The sequence below is a fragment of the Sinohyriopsis cumingii genome, chromosome 3, assembly GCF_028554795.1.
Source record: "Sinohyriopsis cumingii isolate HCF-2022 chromosome 3, ASM2855479v2, whole genome shotgun sequence".
Lineage (NCBI taxonomy): Eukaryota > Metazoa > Mollusca > Bivalvia > Unionida > Unionidae > Sinohyriopsis > Sinohyriopsis cumingii.
In genome coordinates, this window is record NC_142963.1 from 124,485,956 (window position 1) to 124,506,140 (window position 20,185).

At 36.3% G+C, this 20,185-nt stretch overlaps 1 protein-coding gene across 2 annotated transcripts in view; it reads right to left on the reverse strand.

Moving 5' to 3' along the window:
- Window positions 1–10,874: 10,874 nt before the first annotated feature.
- Window positions 10,875–20,185, reverse strand: part of LOC149803773 (uncharacterized) — a 33,724-nt gene continuing 24,413 nt past the window's right edge. For both annotated transcript variants that reach the window (XM_089953556.1, XM_089953557.1), the window contains exons 2-5: window positions 13,403–13,564; window positions 12,504–12,551; window positions 11,677–12,054; window positions 10,875–11,042 (exon numbers count right to left, since the gene is read on the reverse strand). In XM_089953556.1, coding sequence (XP_089809682.1) covers window positions 10,888–11,042; window positions 11,677–12,054; window positions 12,504–12,551; window positions 13,403–13,564 — 743 coding nt within the window. In that variant the 3' untranslated portion in view covers window positions 10,875–10,887. The remainder of the gene's footprint in view (window positions 11,043–11,676; window positions 12,055–12,503; window positions 12,552–13,402; window positions 13,565–20,185) is intronic.

A 20,185-nucleotide genomic window follows, 5' to 3' on the forward strand; every position in this document is an offset into this window, starting at 1 on the left:
CCAGTATCTAAAAAAAGAGCAGGTCAACCTTTGACAAGAACTTCACCGTGAAGTCATCTTTGAAGGTATTTTAGATTAACATATGATTTGTATTGATTGTCACACAGTGGAAAGGTCAGTACTGAGAAACAAATGTAGAGAACATATAGTAAAATTAATTGTGTCCTATGTCCAGATACCAGCCAGTGACCGCTTAAGCCAGAGAGAAAAAAAAATTGTGCGTGTCTGAAGGGGCAAATTTCTGGCGATCTAACAAGAATACATTAGCTGAGACCAGAGAACTATTAATTAGATTTATGGAGACCGGCGCGTATCATGTCGCAATGTCCTTTCCTAATTATGCAATTGTTTATACAGCAGCCAGACGGACTATTAGGGACACGGTAAACTTCATTTTCATGGTAAAGTTGTCACAATTGAGAAATCGCAGAAACTCTGTTACTCAAACTACCAGGTCAAGCTGACCCCGACTTTGGCGCCTCTGAAAAAGGCGGCAGAGATATTTGATCTGATTGGTTACGTTAAATAAGGGGCGTGTTTCCCACACAAAATTCTCATCGGAAATTTTAATCAGTCTAAGCTTTTCTGCGAGAGAAACCAGAGTAGGCTCCAGGGATTTGCAAGAAATTCCTCTTAAAAGAACTGTTGTCCAAAGGGGACTGTTGTCGAAAGAAACCGACGAATTAATTTGGCGATTAGAGGGAGGGGGACTGTTGTCGAAAGAAACCGACGAACTAATTTGGCGATTAGAGGGAGGAACGTTGAAAGCAAAGATAGTGTGACAATTCCATGTAATTTGTTGCTGTCATATATAATGCTCTGCTGAATTTGTTTTCTTGTATTTGCATGAATCTTTTTTCTACATTCGTATAATAATTTGCTTTATGAAGTATAACTGTGTTGAGTTTATGCATAGGAAGTCGTACATTATTCTTCTTTAGATAAGTTTGACGAATTGTTTGAATTTGTCGTCTTGTTTGCATAAGAAATAGGTTCTAAGAATTTAATGCGTTACATTAGTTAATATGATTACGAGAATCCGTGTGAATTCACCGAATTTAGAAGATTTCACGTATGATTAAGAGTAAGTGTGTATTGACTGAAATGATGTAGTAATTGATGTAATGTATCCCATTTATTCGCTGTGTAAATTGAGGCTGGCTCAGGACCCCAGGCCTCGTATGGTGCGTTAATGTGTAATGTCAAGGCGTAACGAATTAGCCATTTGACTAACTAGGGTCATTATAGGACATGTGGAGTCGATTGATAGCCTTAGCATCTGTCTAGCACTGATAGTAAAATCTGATAACGTGGGAGAATAATACAAAATCCCCTGTATCATAAATAACAGGAAATTTAGGTTGTCTCTATTTATGTTTATTTAAAAGGGAGAAAATAGCTCCTGAGACGTATAATCCTGTGACGCAATCCTGCGACGTATCAATTCTGAGACGTATACGGAGAAGTTTAGAGAGAAGTGCAGTGGGACGTACAATCCTGTGACGTAATCCTGTGACAAATTAATTTCTGAAACGTATTCTGAGAGTATCCTGAGACGGATGGTGGAAAGTATCATCCTGCGATCCAAGGGTCTGAACAGCTACAGTGGAAGCAGAACAAACTGAGGACGACCAGGTTATGCAATCGTACAAGACGTTGACTCCGATTGTTCACTCGATCCTGTGATGAACTAAATCTATCAGTAAATAGATCGGCTATTCTATTTAAATCTATTTGTGTTTCTTTGTAATTCGTTGAAAGTTTAATTTCTAAAAGCAGAGTATATTCCCGATGTAATGAATTCTCACGGTTTTGTTTTATGTAATTGATTAAATTGTTTGTTTACATGTACGGGGGGGGGGCTCGTGTTGGTTTTTTCTATATATCTACTCAGATCTCTCTCTATTCCACCTATAAGTTTCACCACTTATGTTTATATTTACTCGAACCGGGCAATAACATCGAGGGCGGTCAACCCCTAGATAACGAGAACCAAATTAAGCGGGACACCCACCAGAAAACAAAAACCCCTTACAGCGTGTGTATATATATATATATATATATATATATATATATATATATATATATATATATATATATATATATATATATATATATATATATATATATATATATATATTTATTTTAATGGTTGTGAATTACTAGTATGGATTTTGGTATTCATTTTTGTTTATTTCAGCATCCAAGCGTGAATCTTTTACCTTCGCAAGCTCAAAGTCTACTTCGGTAACAGACACTGCACCGAAATTTTCGTTTGTCAGCTAATTTAGGTTTGGAAAAAAAAACTCTCATCAATTCATACTTTCTCCATCATTTTCAGACATGATTATGATTGTTATGAGATTGAAAATCGCTACTGTAAAAGGTTTGCTACTATACTTAATCAACGGTTTGTATTGTTTTGTTTGTTTTCTTTCTTTCTTAAATGTGTCCTGGCGTCTTAGTAAGATTGCTTTTAAAACATTATAATATGGCCTTTTGTTAAACATCAATATTTTGCTTCGTAAAGTGAAATTACTTGCTTCTTTATTCAAAGTTTTTCAATGTACCCAATAAAGTTTTGAACAAAGGAAGTAGAATTATATCACATAAATACACCAATAAAATCAGGCCCAAATCAAAGTTACACGGTCGCTTTTGCGTGTGGCTGTTCGTTTTTTTATATATTAGAGAATCGAAATAATCCCGGTTTAGTTCGTAATATCAGAGAGCTTGATTATTTAAAATGACGTCAAACACTAATGATGTAGGACCAAACGACGAACACGGAACTCATTGTCTCATACGGTAGCACCCAATTTTTTTCTTCTTATACTAATATGAAAATTATCAGATAATGCAGATAATGCAAGAACTATTTTTTAGATCACAGATCTTGCTCTTCATAGACCCGTACATACAATTATATTATCATTCCTGGCTTTGCACATATAAATCATACTAAACCGCAAGTCAAGTTTTTCGAGTGTCATGCTATGGCATGCTTAATTGGATGTCAGTTCTATCATCCGTTCTGGAAGTGATGTGACGACTGTTTATTTTATGAAAAGGATTGTTTCACATATAGACAACAACCAAACTGCACGGTCTTTCATTAGGGAAGGTCCAGCTTATTTTTTGACATTATTGTTTAAAATTTTTACGACATTTACCTTCCTATGTATATTGCATTATGAAGGTGGATGACATTTAATGCATTTACATGATTTTTTTTTTTTTATGACACCGTATCTATGGGGTCCCTAAAACCATTGGTGATAAAAATTGATCCAAACCGGTGGTATAAGTAGGTTTTAGCTCTTACCGGTAATCGCAAGAAAATAGAAGTTGAATATAATGATCAAAACGTACAACGCAACACGAAAATGTCCATGAAATTTCACTTGAGGAACGCTGTGTTTCACACTTATAGAAATGTGTTGTACTTCATTAAAATGTGCGAGTAATAAGCGTGTCAAAGAGGACAAAATAAAAGTAAGACACTATTAGTATTTGACGAGAAAATGCATTTATTTTCCATACGATTTCAGCCGAATGCCCAGACTGCTGGGTCCTGTCTCGGGTTGTGTACATCTTCCGGAGGTAGCCCACTCGAACATTATCAGCTTGACACACTGATAATTATTAGGTTTTAAGTATTTCTTTGTTTTGTCCACTGAACCGAAGGTTCTACAAGCTCGTATAACACAAGGTATTTTTTTGTGTGTGGAGAACTACAACAGCAAAAAAACCTAGGCGTCATTGATGGGTGATCCCTATTTGCTTGGATTCCAGACCCCATAGTCACGAACAGCGCTAAACAATTTCGATGCTTGGTCAATTGCTCGATATACGAACATCGCAGGATTTATCTTTCTGTTTGTTGGTTTATATTTTCGTTTGCTTGTTTGACGGTACTAAACACACGTTATTGCATTTATTAATGCATCTAAATGGGAGCTAAGTGTTTTTCCTAACAACACACCAAGGCAGTCGACCCAGGCTGGCATGGACGGGTATAGAACCCGAGAACCTTGGATGACGAGTACGACCGTGGCTCCCCTATGCATCTTGATCCACCTGCCTGCTGTCTGTAATATTAAATCTTACTTAATTTTATGCTCAAACAGATCAAAATGATATTTAACACTGATCGATACAGTCTAAAAATGTACTCAAATTTGATAAATGAAATGCAACATGATTTGACTTTTTATTTTATGTCCCGTTTTACAGTCGTGGATAATTGACTTGAAATTAAAGATGATGACAGAAACAGAAGTACACATATACGCGTATTTTATAATTAATAAAAGAAAGCAATTATATATTTTTATGCATTTTGTCATTTTAAAGCGTGATATGTAGTGCTTCATAAAAAGGGTTTCGAATTATTTACATTGTTAATATGAAAACAAAAACAAAACTATATAAGGATCACTCTAAGGGACTGAAACTTGTCTTGCCGAAAAGAATTGGTAGATATGCACGAGATGTCCGTCTCTTCCCTCCTTTATTTCTTTTCAAATTACCGAGTACTGAAATTATTATTCCCACAAATCATCAAAGAGAAAAACAAGAATCATGACATTTGACCGTGCAATCAGTGTCAGAGGGTTGACTATTTATACTCTTATTGGAAAAGAACGATATACAAAGTCTGGTGAAATTATTTGTTTATTTATTTTCTTTAAAAGGCAGATTACAGTTTCATTCAGGACATATTATATATTGTTTGAATGTTTTTCAGCATAAACTCCATACCATTCTTACAAGATGAGTAACCACAAAAAGATTTTCAAGATGACCACAATAGTTGCCATGCTTTAGGTTGGGTCAGCATCTTTTTCACGTATGACCTGCTACATACTGGTATTGAGCTTTAGTAAAATGTCCATACGGATATAATCAACCTTTCAGAAGAAGTGGCCCGATTAAGATTTTAAAGATGGCCGACAATGCATTGATTTTGTAGGTTAGATCAGCATAGTAATCTAGAAAAATAACCCTGTGCAAAATATAAAACTGGAACCTCATTCAGGTCTTGAAAAGAAAGCCCTATGTCAGTATGACTGTTCTTTGTGGAGAAGTAGCGATAACACGGTTTTTTATATGGGCGCTATGGCGGCACGTTATGGATGTTCGAAGGTCACCAATTCATTTGAGATGACCAAGAATTTGGGTATACAATTTAATAGCAATCCTTCTAATAGATAACATTGAGTAGGGATACCAACCCTGTGTTATAAGACGGGCGCTAGAAGAACTAACATTTGGTCTGAAAAGATTCCAACTCTCCTCATGTTTGTCACTATTTCCGCACAGTTTTTATTGCAAAAAAAGTTCCATCAATGATGATAACTATGTTTAATAAAATATATATTAATTACTCGATTTTTATGGTATTTATTGTTATTTGTGCAGTTTAAATTCTCGTGTTTTATACAGTATTTGTTTCAGTTAATGAAGGCCTTCGTTGATATCTGCGACACCAGTCTGTAAAAGTTCAACTAACGGACAGGGACTTAAGAAAGACTCCATCTGAACTTCAATGACTGGTAAGTCTAGGTACTGTATATGTCAACGAGCGTAATGTGTATAAGTATGTGCCACATTTTTATCATTATGTGGAGATTAATACTTAGAAACAACGATGATTTGAAAGTGAACAGATATTTCATAAAAATATTCGTCCAAATATGCGTTTGATTTATTAGATCGTAAACAAACCATCGAATCTAAATGGTGTTTGCACTTACCCATATTGCGTCTGCCTTGTTTTCTTCTATTCTTTCCACGGATTCCAAATAACGTGAGGCGAAAAACAAAGTCTTGATTCAGACTTTCCATGATCATCCAGGCGACATATGTTATGTCACTCGATATGAATGTTTCACGCGATATGTGATTTATAGCTTGATTACCGACACACAGGACTAAGACACAATTCACTAACATGAATGACTTGTAGGACGTGCTCTAAAATGAAAGTGGGTAGACGGCTTCGTTACGTGCATGATATAGTTACTTAGTGACCTTTGCATAATAAGTGAGTCTGAAAATATGCAGCTTCTTTATTTCTTTCTTTTGTTTATTTGTTGTTGTTGTTTTTAACGGCACTTTTAACACATTCTTGACTGTACCATGCAGAAGAAATGGGAGCTAAATGCCTTACCCAGCCGATCTGGGCGAGCTTGTGCAGGTATTAAACCCACAGATAACTGAAAGAAATAAACTCTTTAATATTGAGACTGACCACGTTGTAGTGGGTTTTTATTGTGGAGGGAGGCACAAAAACGATATGCAATATAAAACCACAATTAAAGTTAGGTCCGGGATGACATATTAAAATTTACGGAAAACCATATGAACAAAATTGTTATCTAGAACATAGAAGAAAAACAAGATGTTACTTATTGAGAGTCCTCATAACTGGAACTCAGCGAAGGGCAGGCTAATATTTCAGATAACTGAAGATCGGTTTTAATAATAAAAAGAGAAAGCTCGATTAGATCGCAGAGCTTGACTTACCATATTGCTACAGGTGTCTGAGACAGATGGCGATATGCCAAAATAGAATATCAAGAAAACAAAATGCCAGCAGTTCTCATGATATTTTAGCTCGTTCTACTGCTTCTACGGCAATGAAATATACTACTACTACTACTACCACACTGCATTCCGTCATAGTTTAATCACCTCTTCTAAGTTGTATTTTCCTGTCCTTAGGGTCTGTAGTGAACTTAAAGCAAAACAGCCAGTTTCTTCTGCATTGATTATAGCGTAGCATTTACGGTTTTCAGTCTATTAAATTATTTTTGACGATCAAACATTTAAACATTGCAGCTGTATGAAATCATCATCCTCATCATCGTGGTCAACAACAACAACAATAACAAAAAGTAATAATAACAGCAACTTTGTATGATGCATCCATATACAAAATCACCTTATCAACATTCTGTTTCTCTTTGCAATAGACTTGCTATTGTTGTTGACACAATAACTTACATACATTTATTTTTCCCAACAATATGTAATGAAAAAGTCCATCGTTTCAGCTACATTCAAGCCCAGCGTTTCTTCGTTTTGTTCAATTTAGGTTGAGCCATGGGTGGATCACCATTTGAGATATCAATAGCATTAGTTTATAATAAAAAAATTATACCAGCGCTTTAATAGCCATGCTATTTTTAATATATATATATATATATATATATATATATATATATATATATATATATATATATATATATATATATATATATATATATATATATATATATATATATATAAATGAGAGAAAGAGCGAGAACGAGAGATGCAACGGCCCTGACCCCACTTAAAAATCTCCATATGGAGCTCCCCGACTACGTATTATTATTAAGGAATTTCAGACTTCGTATTATTATTTAAGGAGTTACCATTACCATTACGTACAACGAAGATGCTACTGAGTTATGTAATTTCCATGTGTCTGACATAACATTAGGCATTAATGAAATTTCTAAAGGTGTTACTATCACTTATATATTTTCCTCTATCATGAAAAAATATCCAGGACCGATAGCAACCGTTTCCTTTCTGACAAATACGAAAACACAGTGGATCTACTTATATAAAAATATTCCAATTTCAGGATAACATAGTGGAGGTACAATTAATTGCGTATAGTCAGTTTGATTTTGTGTCGCTCGGTAAAATATATATTATAAAGTTACAAAAAGGAATGTCACAAAATATATTTTTCTTATTTCACTTTCATTATCTTTATCGCTCGTATTTTTTTTTTTATCAGACGCCTATTGTTATTTTCTGTCAGCAAGCTTGAGACCACCAATACCTGGAAGTGCTTTGCCATCTCCGGTGTCTGACCTGCGTACGTATGCTTGCCAGTATAAGCCTGCATCTAAATTTCATAAACTTTCACATAGACATTAACCTTGCTGACCACAGTGCTTTAAGTGGACAAGACCGGACATCCTTGCATATCGGCGTATAAACTTGCTGACCCACAGTGCTTTAAGTAGACAAGACAGCTAAGACAGGATATCCCTGCATATCGGTGTATGAACTTGCTGACCACAGTGCTTTCAGTACACAAGACGGGTGATAACAGGACATATTGCATAACGTCATCTAAACTTGCTGACCACTGTGCTTTCAGTAGACAAAACAGACATCCTTGCATATCGGAGTATTAACTCAATGACCACAGTGTTTTAAGTAAACAAGACATGCAAAAGGCAGGACATTCTTGCATATCGACGTATAAATTTGCTAACCACAGTGCTTTAATTAGACAAAAGTGGACATCCTTGCATATCGGCATATAAACTTTAGAACCTATATTAATAGTCTCCTAAATTTTAAATTCAATACAATAAAAGAAATTGAGGTTAAATTCTGTAAAAGATGCAGAGGATATGTGATTTTGAAAATTCTAAATACAAAACTGTAACATTCGCAACAATAAAGCATCAAAAAAAATTTGAATTTCTGCTGAAGCAGGCGAGAAAGGCAAAACAGGAACTCCAAGCATACCTGTGTATAAACTTCAGACCTATGGTAATACTATCTTAATGTTGTAGCTGAAGCCAGACATTGATGAAGAAGGTATGATTTTTAAATACATTTTGGGATTTTTTTTATATATTTCAAAATCAACTCCTGCGGAGAAACGATTATTTGAGACAAACCCATCTCCGGGAAACACGAGTGAGCATGAAAATTTGAAGTTCTTTAATAATTCATTCAATGCTCTTAATAGCGTACTCAATTTAAAGTCACAATTTTACGATATGCACATGGAAAAACTTAAGTGTAGACGATATACATCTAAACGTCCATTTGTTTGTTTCAGTTGAGGATAAGAAGTTGCTTTGCATCAGACATATCCTGACGTTGTATTGATATGCTGACGACATCGGATATTTTCGTGACAGAACACTCAGACAGAAAGAAAAATGACTGACTCATACCGCGTAGAAAATTTAGCAACATAGATATGTAATATTAGTCGTGTAATAATGACAAGATTGCTACAATTACGGAGTTAACCTTTGACTGGATGGAATCCCCTAAATCACCGACATATCAATCAACATCGCTTATCATCTCCATATCACATCACTAACAATCAATATGTGGGTTATTTAATATCTCAGGCCAGGTAATTGCTTAAATTTAAGTACCGAAGATAACTGATTAAATTTAGGTACGGAAGGTAATTGATTAAATGCACGTACTGAAAGTGGCTTGCTTCCATAATCTCGACTAAATAGTGGACATTATTGCCTGTTTGACATGCGGTTGAAACTACACGATGTGATATGCCTTTCTTATTATTGCCATCATTAGGGGAAGATATAATGATTTGTTTACATCATATTAACAAGAAATGCACATTATATAATGACGTTTTAACCGCGTGTATTCAAAACGGACACTTAAGACCGTGTTGGCATTGCACTGGAAATTCCGTATATACTAAATTTGAATTAAAATAACTCGCAAACTGTTTGTCTGATTTTCTGCAAAATTTGTAATTTGTTTTATTTGGTTCAAATCAATATGTACTTTCAAAAAATATTGTAATTTTATTTTAACAATTGAAAATCCTTTCTTATCCAAATGAGTATGGGCGGAGTTTTTAGCAAGTTTTGGGCATATCAGTTGCAAAGCAGACATGTCGGAAACGTATTGAATTATGTGTGTGTGAGTGTGATTTGGATTTTTAACGTAGCTTTAACAATTATTCAGTCATATCGCTACGATGTCTGCAGTGTGACAGTTTATAGTGATGTCTAGCACTGGGGCATCAAGCCGCAGATATTAAGCATGATGTCCCACCCAGTCACATTATCCTGACACCAGGCAGACCAGTCCTAACACTAACCTCTTAATGCTGAGCGCCAAGCGAGGCAGCTGTTAGTACCGTTTTTGTAAATCTTTGGTATGACTCGGCCGGGGATCGAACCCACGACCTCCCCCATTCGAGGCGGGCGCTCTAATCACTAGGCCACCGGAGCGGTTATTGAATTATGGGTTCAATGTAAAAACAGCGAGTTTGGTGATTCTGTATGTCAGTTTTGTTTTCACTTTCCATGTATTTTTTTGTTTCTAATCACATTGGATGTAATGAAGTAAACATTTTGAAATGCCCCCAACTCCGGTATTAGGTATCTATAGTCATCTTTCTTGTTCCTGTAACTTTAACTTTATCTATGTATAATGATTCCTTCAGTACTGATGTGAATTTGAAACATACGATACACAATATCGTTCAAGAGGGATAATTGAAAACCAAGGTCATTATTATCCACCTATCAATGAGCCAGGAAAGGGGCCCTGGAGCAATTTAAAAAATCGACGATCTCCTCATTTATCGTTTCACTGCGTCGCAGGACTCCCCACTGGATGGGACCTTGGAGCAACAGCTACGCCTTTACTGTGTGTGTGTGTGTGTGCGTGTGTGTGTGTGTCCTCTGCGCTTAAAGACGGTTTTTACAGTGTCAACACTATAAAAATATAAAATATAAAAAAACTTTTTATTCCTTGTTTCATTTTCAAAAGGGAATGGTATATTCTATGGAACAGGGCGGTTTGAAGACAACAGGTCGTATTGCCACCCATCATCAAACCAGGAAGCTCTTTGGCATAGGAAATATATTTCGAACTGATGATTTAAAAAAAAATCTATTAGTGCCATATTTTCTTTCTGGGTGTACGCTCGCATATGTGTGTGTGTGCCTCTACTTTTCAACAGTTCTACAGAACCATATTAGTAAAAGTTGGCATGACATCAACATTTTTATACTTTCGCATGCAATGTATGTTCTCTAAAATTGATTAACGACACCATAACAACTTGATTTGATTTATTGTTTAATTTTTCACTAAAACGGGATCTTTTATTCCATTGCCACTATTATATCCGGTGTCAGCAGTGGCTGGCGGAATGTGTCTTACTGGAGGTAAGCACGCATGCGTGTGACTGTTCCCAGCAGACAGTCTGGACTGAAGTTCTCCGCGCACATTACCTGGAATTAGTACAGCATACACACTTTTATTAAATCATAAAGTCTTCATATAGGTTTTATAGAAACTGAAGTTATATATAATGGGCAGTGCTTATAACTAAACGATACCGATGTTAAACAAAAAAAAAAAAACAAAAAAAAAATGATTTGGCGTGTTAAGACAAACATTGCCCACTTAGCAGCTTTATCCAAAGGCAACGTACTTCTTTCCACCGACATCATTAGATCAGTCAGTTAAACGATCATTTTATCTATCTGATTTTTGTTTGAGAAAAAGAAAGAGATCTAGGGCTATTTATTCTCTTTAAAAATACATTAACCCCCGCCGACCTGTTTAATATGCGTCCAGTCTTTGATGTCCATGCGTTTCCAACACGATTGCAATATTTCATCCCGTTGCTGTGACGAGTTTTCTCAACATCTTCTGAGTCTGCGTCATTTTCTTGATAGTAATTTTTATACCACAATGCACGAATTTGACATTGGAAAATAAACCAAACGATTAATTATAACCAAAACATTTTTAAGTCGTAAAGTGTAGATAAATGAATCTTTTTTTTCTCATTTGACTTAGGACATAATTTTAAACTAATTTTTCTTTAAATTACAAAGCAGAAGCAATATCCAATCTCACCTGCTGCTGAGGCGTAGTGTTGTTCGTAAATATTCGGCGGGTGAGGCTCTTGCTGATGTTGACTTCCTGTACATTCCTCTCGTTGACATTGAACATCATTCAATCTCGAAGTTTTCTCAGTTCTCCTTATTCTTCCTGGTACTTCCGTGTTTCTGACAGCTTGCTGACATCGAAGCACTGTTTTACTCTCGTTAGTTTCAACACTTTCGCCATCTTGGGGCTTGACATGACAATCGGGTCTTTGGTTTCTGTAAAGTAGCTTGTCGAAGAAGTACTTCACTGCTGCCTTGATTTCAAGTCTCAGTAGGTACACAACCAAGACCAAGAAAAACGCAAGCAAAACATTTATTCCGGTCGAAACATAGAGTAACTGGCGGACTGGAAGAGATGTTTTGGATATATAAATATGATAATCAAGGTGAAAATGATAGTTAATGGAGAAACGCGCTTATAAGCCTTTATCGCTCAAGACGAAATAGCGGATCCCATAAATGAACATTTGTTACCATTCATTTTAGATTTGTCAAAATACATGGAATTAGAATTTCGAAAGATCTACCAATTAACTTTTCATACAACAAAAGCCAAAAGAAGGTTTATCCGCATACTTAACGTAAACCGAATATCCAACATTTTGTTACTAAATGTGTATGACATTAGTGATCAGGTTTGTAAATATATTACTAGTTTCCAGACCTGTAAAGAGCGGACTACCTGACATGAGTAGAGTAACATGGCAAGAAAATAGTTCATACTTTCAGAATATCACATTATCAGATATATAACGTATCAATCATTCAAAAAGACTGGTCGATTCATTAACATACCATCATCACACCTTTCAATAGTTAACGTTTCTCCAGATCTGGTAATCTCTGAAGAGAAAAAAGTTGGTAAAATGGTAATAATTTCAGATTTACGGGCTGAAAGGGAAGCGAACGTTAGGAAATACGCTTTAGTATCAGATTCATATTACGTCAACCAAACTGTATAACAATTATACTTTAAGAGAGGGTCAACTGACAATTGTTAACTATCATAATAACGAAGCCCAAAACAATGAATGGAATATATAATAACATATATGAGAAAAATGAAAAGAACAAAAATATCACAACCAACTTGTAAATTTATCAACTGTTATGGAAGTAAATTATACCGATTATCATAGCATCAATAACGATTGATAGGTTAACCTGCATACTTGGATGTATAATGTCCCAACAATTAATGACATTGTTTTGTTTTGTTGTTGCTGTTTTATGTGTTCTTTTCTAAATCACATTTCCAGGAAAATCCCAAAAGGGGTTTAAGGGTTTGTCCCTATAGTGCGGTGCTTTTTGTATTGCTTCTTCCAAAATGACCCCTCCGTTTGTCCTTTCATTAATTATCTGTTTGGTCATTATCACTTGAGATGTATTCTTCCTGTGGAATTTTTATTGATGTGACCAGAAAGAAACGGATTGAACTTTGGGATTAAGGCGAACCAATGTTGCCAAAACATTTGTGAGGTGGTTTAGACCAAACCTTATTTCTGAGGATAGGAGTCAAAACAAACGTGTGTTGCTTGAGACCAACACTTATTTCTTATAATAAGGATAGTGGACATTCATGAATTGTAATTGCTGGATCACTGAAGATAATTAATCGAACTATGCTAACAAGATGATCAATGATTATTCTGCAAGTGAACGCAAGGTTCTCGTTGAATAAAAGCGAAGCTTACCATCACAGTAGAGAGTGCAGTTAAACTGTTGCCTGGGTGTGTGACACGCGCTACTAACTACGTCACATGCAATGCAACGACGAATAACTCTGTCACAGAACTGGTAGCCCCAGCGGCACGGATTTTCGTGACAATTGAAGTAGATAGGCTCGTGCTCTTTCACTATAACGAGAAATACATTATCATCCGAAAAAGAAGAAGAAAGACACCCAAAATTATTTTATATAACATTTTATAATGAATGTTAAAGTTTGCCTTTGAGTTCTTCCTTTACTATGAGAAAAACAGCTGCTTTGTATATTACCATCTCATTTTCAAATGTCTTTTTATTACATTCTTCTCTCTCCCTTCTCGATCCATTCCAAGCCTTTACCCCCTTAGGAAAACGCCAAAAAAAAAAATAAAAAAAATTGCTATTAAAAAACACTTGTCATTTTGTAATTTCAACTAAATAAAATGCTTTATGAAATTATGTTAAACCTTTTTTTTTTCTTTTTTTTTTAAAGCTTAAAATTCCACTCGCCCAATGGAGTACTTCCGTTCTCAAACCTTCAGTTTAGAATGTGCTTGATTTATACGCGTTGTCTAGAAGTCTGGTTCCTTGATAGTAGTTAAGTGGGATACTATAGGGACAATGGGACTTAGCATTAAAAAGACCCCTGGGACAATATAGGGACAATGGAAATTTAACATGGAGAAAAATCGTGGGTCACTTTAGGGACAATGGGAATTTAACATAGAGTTTGGGACTGTCTAGGGACAATGGGAATTTAACATGGGAATAGAGTTTGGGTTTGTCTAGGGACAAGGGGAATTGAATATGGGATTTTTTTTTTAAAAAAGTTTTTTTTAAATTTAAATTTAAATTTAAATTTAGAAAAGGGGTAGGCAATGGAAAGGCTATCTCTTTTCGAGAAATATGGTTGGCCCTGAAAAGGGCCTTTAGGTTTTTTCTTCTTTTAACTTCTTAACTTTTTCCACCATCCTCTTATTTTGTCCATCATTCCTTTCTTCTTTTTCTTTTCTGTTTCTGGTATCCAGTCCGGGTGACCCATGGCTCGGAACTTGGCCTGTATTTTCATCCAGTTGTTATTCAGTTGGTCGAATTCTAATTTCTTCTTCTTATTCTGTTCTTCCTTTCTTTCTTTAGTCCACCTTTCCTTTATGTTTTCTACTTCTTGTGTCATCACTTGTTTCATTATTTCTTCTCCTTTTTTCAACCTGTTCAGTCCCCTCTTCATATATGACAACTCCGTCCAATACACTATATGTTCTAGGAAGCACCGGACTTGGATGACATAATCCAGTGCTTCCTTCAAACTCCCCACTCTTACATAAGGTGGGTCAATAAATCCTCTTGATTTGTTGACTTCATCTTCTATCATTCCTTCTATTATATGTCTGGCGGCCTTTATACGTTCGACTTGACTGGTTACCAAGTGTTCTTTATCTTCATACTCCCATTCCTTTTGTATCCTTTCTATAGCATATTCTGCATCTATTATCCAGAAATAGATATGCCTCAATTGATTAAATAAATCAGTCACTTGCGTCATCTTGTCTAGATTATTCTTTGTAGAATGGTTTGAACGACGAATACTGTGGGTTCTTATACGAAAAGCGCGGACGTGAAGGAAAACATCCCCCACTTTTTCATTTCCTATAATAAAACCCAAACTATACTCTCCACATACGCTAAGAAACAATAAACAAATCCATAATCTACTATCCACACAATCGTACGTGAGCGGGTACAAACACAAACACACAAACACAAACACATACGCTAAGAAACAATAAACAAATCCATAATCTACTATCCACACAATCGTACGTGAGCGGGTACAAACACAAACACACAAACACAAACACATACGCTAAGAAACAATAAACAAATCCATAATCTACTATCCACACAATCGTACGTGAGCGGGTACAAACACAAACACACAAACACAAACACACAAACACATACCCTCACACTATCTTAAAAAAGAGTTAGTGTTTATATTCACACTACTCCACCTACACATTGGCAAATTGATGGTTATTTCTTTTCTAGAGTATTGGGTAGCCCTGAAAAGGGCTGTTTTTTTGGAACTTCATGGACACCTGGTTAATGGTGGCACCTTCCAGGCCTGGCGCCACATACACATCTTATCCCCCAGTTACTTTTTACTTTTTGGGGGGAGAGAGCAGAGGCAGGATATGTCGCTTCAGAATCCCAATTTTCGCTCTCTGGGATTCTGAAATTTATTCTTCTTCTCTTTTTTTCCTTCTCCTCCTCCTCCTCTTCTTTGTTTCTTCTCTCCTCCTCTTTGTATCTTCTTTCCTTTTCTTCTTTATATCTTCTCTCCTCCTCTTCTTTTTTTCTTCTTTCCTCCTCCTTTCTTATCCTTCCCTCCTCCACAATGGCTTCCGCGGCCAGTTCATTCAACAGGCGCCTGGCATATTCCAGATGCACATGAAGTTCCAACAGTTTAGACAGTCTCGTGTTCATTTTTGGTGTTGATCAATCAACAAGGGTAGCTAGACTGCCCAGCGAGTTTCAATTTATAGTGAAAGCGCGGACGTGAAGGAAAACATCCCCCTAAAAAAACATAAAATTGATGTTACCTACATCATGACCAAAAACAACAACGCGCGGACCTAAAAGAAACACTCACTCACTTTTTTATGCTACCCATCACTATTTTAAAATTTTTTATAAATCACTTCATTAGACTATCCACATACGCAAAGCAATCCAATCTAACTCCAAATATACACTTCAAACACCAAAAAAAAACATGATTTTAATCTACTATTCATACCAACTTACTTAAAGGAGACTAGAAATCAAAATTTTCCTTCTACGTATGTAATTCTCTACAGATTTTAATTCGACTGTCATGTTTATAAATTAAATATCGTAAGCGGGTAGTGATTTTATTGCATGGAAGATACCACGATTCCGTAAATTACCGAGTTTTTCCGAGTTTTAATGAGACGACAGATCACGTGGTACCATGACGCAATACTAGCCAGTCTTCGAATACAAACATAAACATTGGCGAGCGAGGCAGACGGAAGGAGACCACATTTGGGTTGCACATTCAAAACTTGAATCTGCAGTCTGATATAATAGTTTATGTACTGTACTTGTCAGTGCTAAAAGAAATTTTTTAGGCACAGGCCCCGGGCTGGTGACTTAAATAAACTCAAGCCCTGACTGAAATTCCACAAGCCCGGACAGTTCATACCTGTCAACTCTCAAGCCGGGAGAAAAACCTCCCGATTTTGGGGGTATTTCCTCATCTACATCCCGATCTCGTAATATCTCTAAATTTTTCGCAGCGAAGTCCCGATTATTACATTATGTCTGTCAATTTTCATTTGTCAGAAGAAAAAACCCCAACCCCAAACCATTTATAAATAGATATAACGTATGTAATCCACAGTCTAAACTGCCACACTGCAGACATCGTAGTGATATGCCTGAAAAATTGTTAAAGCTACGTTAAAAATTCAAATCACACGCACACACGTCTAAATCCGGTACTGGACAAAATAATTAAAATCACACAACAGTTTTTTTCTTCTTTAGTAAATAGAACGTGAAAATTAAACATTATTCAAGTAAATTTCAGATGTTTTTAAACAACTACGACAGTACTATAGTATAAAAAAATTAAAAGAATAAAATTGTCACCAATTAGCTTAAATGAATGATCACTGTGAAATTTTCTCTGCAAACAAAATCGCATCTCCATTTCCGCCATAGAAACTCGGCCAGTTAACACCTGACATTCCTCTACCGTATATGTAAAGTTTAATTACCATGATTAAATTACAAGGAATAAAACAAAATATACCATGCAGTATATTGTTCAGCAAACAGTGTTACATGCATTAAGACTTAAACCTGAAGTCCATGGCATCGTAAGTAACAACAAAATAGGCATCGTTTATTTTGGCAATCAATTGCTGGTGCTTAAACATACACACACTGTCGAACATGGTTTCTTTGAAGTATGTCCGAAGGGCAGTCCTTTTCACAAGATCAATGCAAGGATAAGGAGTTATGTTCATTAGTCACACCGGCTTTATTGTTTGCGTACTTAAATCGAAACTTTAGCTATTTTGCAATTTAGCCAGAGCTGACCAGAATATGCAAAATGGGCTTGTCCTGGGGGAATAATGAGGCGTATCACATGGAGAAAAGGTACGTCCCATGGGCGCTCGCACATTGGGTTGGGTCAATAGTCCCCCCCCCCCCCCAGTTTCTATTGTCAGCCATTTAATGTGAAACTTTGACCTCTTTTCTTTTAATCGCTGCTATTTAAACTGCCCAAGGAATAGTTTTATATCAGTTCCAATCATTTCAGATTACCGTTTATACATACTACATGTATACAATGACTTTTTTTTTAAATTTGTAATTTTTATAAGATTACTGAAAATTGTGTTTTCTCGAAACACGACAGCAGGTTTAGAATATTATTTTTGGCAAAGCCTCCATTTGATTAAAATCAAATCTAAATTTCACCTTGGACAGTAGTGATTTGATTTAGATTGTGCCGTGTTAAGGCATGTATGTCAACATCTTGAAAATACATTTACTAATTTCACCAGCGCGATCAAAGTTTCCTCAGGCAAACAATTTTTGTTTCGACAAGCCTGACGGGCACCTCACTTTGAATACAGGATGGGCCGAAACTAAAACTAGAGGGGCCCAGGGTGTCGGGCTATCAGATTTATTTTTAGCACTGCTGGTGTAGATAAAAGATCTGTGAATTGATTGTTGCATTTTGTGGTCACTTACTCGGCCTTCTGCCTATTTTCGTAACTCGCACGTTTAACACTTTTATTATTCAACGTTATGTCTGGAACAGCGCCAACTTTTAGTCTAGGCCTAGCATTTGCGTATCTTTGAGCTGCCATTTTTTCAGGATCCCTCTCATAACAGTCCTTTGAGAAATGTAACGAGCACATAGTGCTGTATGGTGTTGCTTTGAAATCGACTCGTTTGTAATAATGTATCCATTCTTTCATTATGCCTTTATCTTTCGGAAAAGAAAAAAAAATGTTGTCCACAGGCTTTTCTTAATGTTCTATTACACCCGTAAGCAACGCAAAACGGTATTGTCTTTTACTCTGGCAACTCCCACTTGGGCTGCTGGAGTCGCTACTATGACGTCACATCCCGAAAGGAACCGAATAGGCACGGAAATTTTGCATACGAGGTCACGGAAATTCAGCTTCTAGAAGATAGGCCAGTATTTTAATATTGGCATTACGGTCGCAGATGATACTTCAGAATAAGGTTTTCTGCATTAGTACTTTTATTATTATTCTATATTTCCATTGGTTTCTGGTCTCCTTTAAGCACTTACTAACACACAAACACATACCCTCACATTTTTTAAAAAAGAGTTAGTGTTTATTTTCACACTACTCTACCTACACACATTGGCAAATCGATCGTTATTTCTTTTCTAGAGTATTGGGGTAGCCCTGAAAAGGGCTGTTTTTTTGTTTGCTATGGCATTCTTTTTTAGTTTCTAAGAATGCGATGTCCTCTGAGGATAGACTTTCTGGCGATAGGTCTGCTTCTTCGGAAAGAAAAGAAGAACTCTTTGGTGTCGATACGGCAATCGACAAAGCCTCTGCCAGGTTCAGGTTGCTGCTGCTGCTGCTCTTGTTGTTGTTGTTGTTGCTGCTGTCTCTGAAGTCTGTACTTCTCTGTCCATTCTTCTTTTTCCCTGTTCATTTCTTCTCTGAAGAGCTCTTCTATCAGGTCTTCAGTGATTTTTAACATTCTCACATTCTCTATTTCTTCTGGCTTCGGTATCAGACTGTGTCTGACCCTATGCAAATTCACGTAGGCTTCGTTGAGTTTAGCTAGTTTGGAGCACATCTTCTTAGGAGGATGAGTCGACAATGGATGGTTAGACTGGAAACAACCCGGTTCTTAAAGTTAAAGCGCGGACGTGAAGGAAAACATCCCCCACACGGTTTTTGAGTCGCAACGTTTAGTGAGTGTCATAAGAGGGATAGTAAGAAATGAAAGAGCATCAATCCAACATTCTTATAGCTAAACAAAAGACAAAGGCATTTTTTTTTCAAAACACAACATTTTTTATTCAAAAATCACTTAACACTAAACAACAACTCTAACATTTTTAACAATAATCCAACAATATAACATCAAACAATTTTTTCAAAACACAACATTTTTTTATTCAAAAATCACTTAACACTAAACAACAAGAACTCTAACATTTTTTAACAATAATCCAACACTAAAAGTTTCTCCACTAGGTAAAGAGGGATAACAGTCTTCCATGGTTTCTAGTAATCTAGGATGACTTCTCTCAAACTGTTGATTTCTATGGTATTATCGAATTCTGTATACAGGATGACGTTCACCGTTTCATCAGGGTCTCGGTCTTTAAACTGAATTTCCACACGAATCTGGCCGGATTTTATAGGGTGGAAATGTCCCTCGTCGCTGCCTTGGTCTGGAGTGAAATCGAAAGCCCACAAAGCGTAGCCTCCTGCATAATCCTCGTACGTAATACCGTGACTGGCATTGGTTCCTAACTGTCCGGTGGCTTCGTACAGGGACAAGTACGATCTCAAGTAATTCTTCTTGGTAAAGTCAGGTTCGAAAGGTCGGGTACACAAGGTCTTGCCATCGCGACTGACTTCGATTTTGGACACGCCAAAGTGTTGAAAGTAGAAAGGATTTTTTTCGGCAGCTCCGTTGAAGGCTGTATTCTCGACGATACCAACGATCAA